This window comes from Dendropsophus ebraccatus, chromosome 8 (assembly GCF_027789765.1).
Source record: "Dendropsophus ebraccatus isolate aDenEbr1 chromosome 8, aDenEbr1.pat, whole genome shotgun sequence".
In the NCBI taxonomy this organism is placed as follows: domain Eukaryota; kingdom Metazoa; phylum Chordata; class Amphibia; order Anura; family Hylidae; genus Dendropsophus; species Dendropsophus ebraccatus.
In genome coordinates this window covers 56,633,573-56,643,208 of record NC_091461.1, presented here as the reverse complement: position 1 = coordinate 56,643,208, position 9,636 = coordinate 56,633,573, and the positions used below count along the sequence as shown (strand labels likewise).

The 9,636-nt window shown below is 43.0% G+C and overlaps 1 protein-coding gene across 5 annotated transcripts in view; it reads left to right on the top strand.

Annotated features, from left to right (window-relative positions):
- The first annotated feature begins 614 nt into the window (after nucleotides 1–614).
- The window catches only part of PDLIM1 (PDZ and LIM domain 1), a 42,459-nt gene continuing 33,437 nt past the window's right edge, over nucleotides 615–9,636 (top strand). For 2 of the 5 annotated variants that reach the window (XM_069980439.1, XM_069980438.1), the window contains exon 1: nucleotides 615–854. In XM_069980439.1, coding sequence (XP_069836540.1) covers nucleotides 759–854 — 96 coding nt within the window. In that variant the 5' untranslated portion in view covers nucleotides 615–758. The remainder of the gene's footprint in view (nucleotides 855–9,636) is intronic. The other 3 variants (XM_069980443.1, XM_069980441.1, XM_069980442.1) reach the window with 2 other exon arrangements.

The following is a 9,636-nucleotide window of genomic DNA, read 5'->3' as shown; positions in this document are numbered from 1 at the left end:
TCAGGCCACAAAAACACTGAAGAATGAACTACTGTAATAAATCAGGCTGGACTGTCTAGTCTATGTGTGCACCATCACACACCTGGACACAAATGACAAATCTCCCCTATAGTGTGAACAGCGCCTTAGGCATATTCCTAGACCTGCTTCCCTGAAAGCTGCATGACAGGTTATATATGTGGTTTTGTGCACTGCCATATGGGGTCCCAGGACATCACAATGCTATGTAAGATATGGCGAAGAAGTATAGGGCCCTTCCTTTATAATCACCATAGCTGCTTCTCTATTATGCAGAGTCTAGTGACCGATATTTCTCAATATCCTTAATGATGCCACTCTCTCCTCCGGCATATATATATATATATATATATATATATATATATATATATATATAGTGGGTGGTCTGGGGTGAAGGTGCAGCAGGGCTCTTGTGCAATCTCTGGAAGTATAAGGGATGGCGGATGGAGCAGGAATGCTGAGCTGTGGACACATTCCCTGGGTTTAGGATCCCTGCTCTTCCATACAAGGACACAGTGTCAGAGAGGGGAGGGGAGCTTATAGGACCATCCCAAAACAAAGGGAGTCCCATCCATCCAGTCCCTGTGTATGGGAGTTGCTGGCTGTCAGACACCACACCCCTCTGTGCTGGAGGCTCAGTAAGCAGGAAAAGCGCCTGCTGTACAGGAACATCCCCAGCCTGAGCCTGGAAGGAACTGAGAGAAAGGAAACCTTCACTACATAGTCACTGGAGCTTCACAATGGCAACCAAGCGCATCACTATTAAAGGGCCAGCACCTTGGGGATTCAGGCTGGTGGGAGGAAAAGACTTTGAACAACCTTTAACTATTTCTAGGGTAAGTGTCCGCCTTGTCCTGTGCTAACAGCTGGGACTCTGGGGGATTCAGTGAACTAACTTCTTTCCACTCTATTAGCAGTATATACTTGTTGTTAATGTAAACTATTGTGTAAGTGTCCTGGATATTACCCTGTAATCTGTATGCAGGCAGCCTGTAAAGGCTTAGGTTACACCGCAGACACCTGGCTGCTTATACAATGCAGTGACAGGGCGGGGAGTCACCGCTGGAGTGTGTCCTTACCTGGCAGCTCTCTGCTCACCTGGCCCAGGGTTATTCATTCTGTCCATTACCCTGAAACCGCTAGATAACTTTATACAATGTATTATAAATATCCTGACCGATCATTGAGTGACATTGTTTCCAAAGTGAGTTATATATGACAATGTGCTGTAAGGGACATTGAATTACTGGACGGTTTTGTAAATGATCAAGTATTATGAGTTAAATAGTAATTAAAAAAAAAATGGAATTGCGCAATTGTTGTAGATAGTCGCAATGCAGTAACTCCCATTGGGTGCTGAATCCCAAATAGTTATCAGTAAACAGCAATGTATGTACACTGGTTACTGGGGGACCATCATATTTATGAAATGCATGCGCCACTTCTGACATGTCACAGCAGTATTCCCCAACCTGTAGCTCTCCAGATGTTGCAGAACTACAACTCCCATCATGTCGTAGCTGGATGCTGGGCATTGCAGTTTTGCCACAGGTGGGGGAACCATGCTGGATAGAGATTGTGGTTTGTATAGTACCCTAGGGCAATATGCTGGCACTCTGCCCAGAAAGGGCACCACCAACCCTTAATGTTCCCCCATTTTCTTTCTATTAAATTTGTGAATTTTTATACTTCATTATCATTTGTGTTATTAAAAAATTGTCCATAATTTGAATATACAATCTATTTCTTAGCTCTTTTTGTTCCCCAGAAACATCTCTGCCTATGGTCAGTGATACCCAACATAGATACACATGGAAGCATTATATACTGTTTATGTGGGGGGGGGGGGAAGGTTGATCCTTATTCTAACTCTAGGCTATTTGCATCTTGTTTTGGTTATATGCCAGGCATGTATATTGGGATACTGGAAAAAATCTGTATTCTGACAGATACCGTGGCATGCAAATAAAGTTCAATAGACCAGACGCAGCCTATTTTTTACTGTATTTGGTCTGTTTTAGGAGTGTATACATTTTATTTGTGAATCACAAAACTAGTAGACTTTGTGAATACCCTGCTTTATATGTCGGAATAGTATTCTGATGTATATTGGTAACGTATAGCCAACACCCTCTTCATGTAGATGTAGATGATGAGGTTTGCCTACAAACATACAAAGTACTGTCACATAAACCTGTCTTCTGGATATTAAAGAAGCAATCCAGGTTTCTTTTTGTTTTTGTTTTTCTTCCTGCTGCAGACTGGCACATATACTTACCAATGATGATCAGTGTCCCACGATGCTGCTTTGTTACAGACCTATGGCGCCGCTCGGATTCTGCTGGTGCCCACATGACCTCTTCAGCTTGAAGGAGTACTCCAGCTAAAATCTTTTTCTTCAAAATCTGGTTTCAGAAAGTTAGATAGATTTGTAATTTACTTCTGTTTGAAAATCTGCAGCCTTCCAGTACTTATCAGCTGCTGGATGTCCTGCGGGAAATGGTGTTTTCTTTTCAGTCTTACACAGTGCTCTCTGCTTACATCTCTCTCGGAGACAGGAACTGTCCAGAGCAGTAACAAATTCCCATAGAAAATCTTTTCTGCTTTGGACAGTTCCTGTCTCGGACAGGGGTGGCAGCAGAGAGCACTGTGTCAGACTGGAAAGAAAACACTACTTCCTGGAGGACATACATATATGGGAAAACTTGAGATTTTAATATAGAAATAAATTACAAATCTATGTAACCTTCTGAAATCAGTTGATTTTCGTCAGAGCACCCCTTTAAGCTCTGCAACTCAGGAGGCCTGAAGTCTCCAATGCATCTCTATGAGAACACTTTTATAGAGATGCATTGGAGACCCTGAGTGCTGGCCTTTAATAGACCTATAGAAAGAAGAGGGGTCAGAAGGGCTGTGACATCACTGCCAGCGGGTACATTCGCTTTAAGTGTAGCATATCAATAGAACGGCGCTGGCGCGTAGAAGCCGCTGCCACGGTCCTTTTTTTGAACTGTGGCCCGGGTTCATTGATTCTAATGGAGCCACAGAGGTGGCGGGGGTTCCCTCCCACTGAGGAGTAGGCATGCCCGCCTCCAGTGCTTCAGCCCGGGCTGGTGCCTGGTAATCAGCGTTGTGCGCAGGAACTGGGCCATGGTTCAAAAAAGGGACCGTAGCACTGGCTTCCCAGCGCCGGCGCCGTTCTATCGATATGCTACACTTAAAGCGAATGTACCTGATGGTACATTCACTTTAAAGAAGTTCAGTTTTTCTTAAAGCGAAGAATAAAAGTACCAAAGTGCTAAAAATATCACCTAGTTCTTATGGAGAATATACACATATTACCTTTTATTTAGCTGTCTGTGCCTGCAATATACTAAAGAAATGCAGTTTTATGCCGCTGTGAATTGCCAAAGAGGCGTGGCTGGGCAGCTTGTAGCTCTGAATGGCCTGGGCCACGCCTCTTGGGCACTAAGATGTAACCTAAAACATTTTTTAGCACATTGTAGTCACAGACAGCTAAATGAAAGGTACAACGTGCATCCTTTTTCTAAGAACTATGTGACATTGTCAACACTTTGGTACTCAATATCCAGGTTACAGCTTCACTTTAAGCTTCATAAAACAAAGCTATTTTGGAACAGTGGAAGAATATTACTCAGTTCTATGATAAGAATTATTACAACAGGGCAATTGTACCAGTCCAATATGAAATGTCAGTTTACTCTTGTGAAACGCTGTAGCAAATGCATCTTTTCACTTGGAGAGACATATAATCAGGTGAGATACAGAATACAACATAGCACTTCATAGAGTGACTGAATAACATATTCTTTGTGTACCTTTAACTATCTGTAATTAAAGGGGAACTATCAGCAGGTTAGACAAATCTGACCTGCTGATAGCCCCTTATAGTGCTTGAAACTGCTGAGGAGGAAGGTGTGTATCTTACATTCCTCCTTGGCGCCGATCTTGTGCTGATAGTCAGAGTAACTCTGCTCCGCTGCACTGTTAGGAGCACTGCCGCATCATCGTCCCGCTCATTCTAATGATAATTAATGGAGGGGACGGGCCGGATGATGCGGCAGTGCTCCTAACTGTGCACTGGAGCGGAGAATATTCTCACTAACAGCGCAGGACTGGCACCAAGGAGGAAGGTGACACAAATACCTTCCTCCTAAGCGTCCCGGCGCATCTCTCTCTCCCAGACAGCCCCAGTAACAATCCACAATCATTTTGCTGTTTTGCTGCCGCCAGTGCAATGACGGCTGCTGGTACATTATTCTAGTTTAGGTGGACTAATTGGCCTTTGGATGTGTCTTTAATTGTAAAGTCCATTGAGTTTAATAGTAAAAACGGTGACAGAACGGTGAAAAAAGATAAACTCTGTGTGAACAAGTAAAAAATAACGCCTGTTGTTTGCAAAAGATGCCCGAAAATAATTGACAAGATCATTATTTTAACGTTTGCGCAAACAATGTCCGTTATTTAATACACTGTGTGCATTGATGAAGCAATAACGGGCGTCTTTTTTAAAAAAAAAAAGTGGACACCCTTTCTCTCATGCACACTTTCCCTGGAGGCCTTCTGATGGGCGAGTGGGATGTACACAATGGAAATGGGGAAGATGTTGGTGTGGTTTGTGCAAACATCTGCACCAGGTGTACACCAGGGACCCCTTTTTATAAATGTGCCCCATTGAATTTACCTCTGGGACCACAACTGCAGGGTCCATGATTTCCAATGTTACGCATCTCCATAGGTTGTAGTTTGGCATCTTGGTTGTCAGTATGAGTATTCTTACAGCAGGGGGAATGATGGCTGAACCTTGGGTGCCACCTTGTATCTTATTAATTCCAGTCTTTTAGACTTTGCAACAACCTTTCTTTATCTCTTATCTATGAGTTCATTACAACTACTGTAGAAACCTTTATCTCTAAAACATATGGCGGGAGATTACAAGGTAAAAGTTAAAGCGTAGCTGTTATAATAATAATAAAAAGAAGACCACGCTTCACTTCCTCGCTGTCAATTATGTCTGTCCAGCAACCCCTATATACTTAAGGCCCTATTACACTACACGATTATGGGCCGTATTTGGCCAATATCAGCCGTTACGGCCAATAATTGTCCCGTGTAATAGAAGACAACCATCAGCTGACATGAACGATGTCGGCTGATCATTGCTGTCATTTGTCTTTCAATATGTTGAAAGACAAACGACTAATATAGCAGCGATATGCTGCCGTCGCTCCGTAGAATAGGAGCTGCGGCGGCAGACCGCTGCTTTCTGCTATGGGCTGCCCAGAGGATTAAGCGTTCACCCGGGCAGCCCCCCCTGTACTCACCCGCTTGCTGCCGACGTGAGCATATCCCTCCTCAGGCCGCATAAGGCCATGTTCTCACATACCTAGGAATGTATTTGGCCAATGCTTTCTTTAGCAGCCATGCAATACTACATTGCAAGCTCATCGGTGAACTCATGGGGTAGTGGTGTGTTCCGCAGTATGTGAGAACACTGCCAAACAAGTAGCAGCCCTCACCCAGTATTGGCCCATCCTCTGTGTGTTTTGCAGTAGACTCTGCTATAACACTTTATGTGGTACAGGTGTGTGCACTCTTTCACTGCTTCATATTTGTGGCTATGGGAAAATTCCATAATATTCTTCTTGTAACATTTTCTCACACATTTCTCTGCTGGGTTTATGTGTTCGGTTTCTGTTTGTATTGCACAATGCATTTGTACATCCAGACTTCTCGGCCCTGAGAAATACCATCTGGGTGTTAGATCCTCACAAGACCAGTAAACAAGTCTTACTAGTGTATAAATCACAGTAACAATGGGTCATTGGGAAAGCCTTATGGCATCCTATCTTGATGAAAATGTCCTTTAGTATATATAGTGTATGGCACCATAATGGAATCGATACATCCTTATGTGTTTCAAAAGGTTTAGTGTCATTAACATGGCTGAGGGTCCATTTTTTTTACACATGTTTTAAGTCATGAGGTCGCCATATACATTACATGGTGTACTGGTCGCACTGAAATCTGCTGAGTTTAGCCGACACGTCTAATATATATATTATAATTTTTTTTTGTTTAAGAAACAGCTGAGACATTAGAAGTGGCCTATACCCCAACTTTGTACATATTTAAAATAAAGGAGAGCACTGGTGAGCCCAGTTACACAGCAGGGCCTGGAAATGGATGGAAGACTATTAAAGCAAATGTACCACCAGGTACTGTACATGGCTTTATGTTTTTTACATGAAAGGATCGGCTCCAGCACTGGGATCCTTTGTTGAACCGCGGCCCTGTTCCCACAAATGGTGCCAGTCAGGGGTGTAGCTAGGATTCATGGGGCCCCATAGCAAAAAACTGTACAGGGCCCCATGAATCCTGTACGCACCCCCACCCCGCCAAACAGACAATGATGCACATATATACACACACAGAGGCACCAATAACATATATACAGATACGCCACTGACATACACACATATATACGCTGTAATGTGATTACACTCATGCAGATGTATACTCCATAAGTAGACTGTACACAGGGAAATCATCTCAGTGTAATAGGAAATACTGAACCAGAAATAAAAGCAAATGCAGCAGATATTAATGGTGGGTTCTTTTGTTAGAGCCCAGCATTAATAGAAGCTGCTGCAGAACATCTTTGGGAGCAAACCTGTCAATCACTTGAGACACTACTGACATACACAAACACACACATATACACCAGTGCTACAGACATTGCTGACATACACACACACACACACACACACACACACACACACAAATAACTACAGATACATACACATACTGACATATAAATATATACACACATACATATATACACACACTGACATATACATATATACCCACAGATACATACATAAACTCACTGACACTTACAGCTCCCAGGCTTCCCCCTCCTCCTCCTATAATCCGGGCTGATCTTTACATAGAAGTATTCAGGACCTTTGGGTCATTTGATTATAAGGTCCTTCATCTCTCTCCTGTGCTGTGCAGGACCTGGCAGGTCCTGCTCCTCTGTTCCTCTCCTTTTGATGTTCAGCCCACTCACCCGGCACTACAGTGAGGGGGCTGAACAGTGCAGTGGTGGGTCCCTCTTCCTCTCTGGACCCCTGGGGGAGCGGGGTACAGTGGTTGGCTGTCAGTGGCATACAGTACCGGCCGTGAAGGCAGAGCAGGCTTCCTCGGGCCCCCTTCCTGCAGGGGCCCCATAGCAGTCGCCTTCCCTGCCTTCATGGTAGCTACGCCACTGGTGCCAGTCTGAATCACTGGAGACAGGCCCATCAATCACCCCCCCCCCCCCCCCGGGTGTGACGGAACCCCCTCCCCTCTGTAATGCAGTTTCATTGATTCTAATGGATTCTGGGTCACTAGTGTTTATTGATGATGATCACAACAGTGTAAATAATAACAATGCCTCTCCCAAATATTCGGTTCACTCCTGCAGGACTGTTTGTCTCCCACCTCTGCTGATGCCCCCTATACCATCTGATACCTGCCCTGCCACCCTCCAGCTATGGAACAGTGTGAGAATCAGTTTTCCTATAGTATTGAATGAGGACACTTTTATCACATATATTGATTTTTTTTTTCCAGCTTCCAGCAATCTTTTTCATGACGCTTTGTCTTATAACTAATATAAGAGAAGCGGCTGGTGTACTGTATATGGAGGGGGAGATAGTGTCATGCTTAGATAGTGCTCTTCTTTCAGACCATTATCAGATCAGCTTTGCATTGCTTAAAGCTCTGAGTCACTATGTAAACAGTAAAAGTGACAATGTTCAGAACACAGTGACAAACAGGAAGAGTAACAATAGCTACTATGTTATGGCCCTGACAATGTGAAACTTGTTTGTGTTAACCCCGCAACCTTTCATGTATACAGTTCTTGGAGTCATTACATCTACTTAGTGTAAATTGCTGTCTTTATTTATTTTCTTAGCTGTATTATTGCGCTTTGCGTTTCTATTGGTGTTGATCAAGTGACCAAGAGGGCAACTTAATTCTTCCTGGTCCTTTGAGCATGGATTTTATGTTTTTCCAGTTTCTTTCACTTTTATGGTTTATAATATGTTCCTTAATACATTTTATTATATATTCATTGTGGTAATGTTTTATTCATGATGATTATTTATTATATATTATTTAATTAATAAACTAATTTTAACTCTTTGCATTAGTCTAGTACAGGGCTAATTTTTAGTGTAGCTTCACCATTGGTTATAGCGCTTGCTAACATTTTGGTAAATTACTGTTTTGTTTAAAACTTAGTCACCTAAAACCAGTAGAGCATTACCATAAGTACACAAGGAGTCGGCTACCTTGCTGAACCAAAGACTGGTTCAGCCATGGAAAGGTCTGTACGGCATTTAGTTGGTTCTGCGAAAACTGACTCCCCAGCTGCACCTCACCACCACCTCCTATGGGGCACAGAAAAGATTTTATTATATATTTCTCAACTCCCATAGGCCAATAATCAACCTTTGCTAAAGGGCCTATGAGAGTTGGAAAATATATAATGAAATCATTTCTGTGTCCCAGGACCTCAACCATGTGTCCCAGGACCTCAACCATGTGTCCCCTTCCTCCTCCATGCCCTCTGGCTGTAAGGAAACTGGCTGGAATGGGAGCTTTGCCCCTCCATAAAAATGTACTCTGCAGGAGACAATAGTTTCAGGACTAGGTAGAGAATCCTGCAGACACATAGTTAGGGCTGGATTATCTATAGGTTTATATAAAATTGGTGCAGATTTTCTAGGTTTAGTATTCCTTTAAGATGATTCTTATGATATTTACAGATTGCGCAACTGTCAGACCTAGTAATGCAAAAAGCTAAGAAGATGCAGCCTGTGTAATGGCGAGTGTGATGTTCTGGAGAACTAGGACCCCTACTATTTTACGACCATACCAACAAATACAAGAAGGAGCTTTGAAGATGGTTTCCCCAGATTGTAATAATTTCCCCCTGTCACAGCAGTTCTCAGAAGTTTGGGTCTGTTCCTGTATCAGAAAACATTCCCTGATTAGTGGGAGGAATGTTCCTGTGGAAAAGTTATTTGTGTCCCAGATAAGATCGCTCTGGTCTGCCCGACAATTCATACTTGCAATGAAATATTTGGCCATGTGTTTCCGTCATTTGATGGTTTTGCATAGTGTCAATGTAAATACCATTAGCAAATAGTCTGCAGTAGGGGGGGGAGGTCAAACTGCAGTAAAAGCTCTTCAGCAAGAAGACACCAGCAGTGAGTGATACCATGCAATCTCTTCTTTTCTATGGAAGTCCAGTATTGTTACCCAGTGTCACATACACACTACCCCTGTGTGACACAGCAGTATAGGGGTTAGGATGGGGTCACACCTGTGTTTATCTTCTCCGCCTGACTTTCCATTTGTCTAATCCAATCAGGCAAAATGGAAATGAAATTACCCCATTGATATTAAAGGACAAGTTTCTGTATCAGTTCTTGACAGTTTGCATCTGTTGTTCTGCTTCTACTTGCTTGCCATCGATACAATGCTATATAAATGGTATCCCTGCCATTTGAACACAGGTTAATCGGCTGCGCAGTAGCCCTA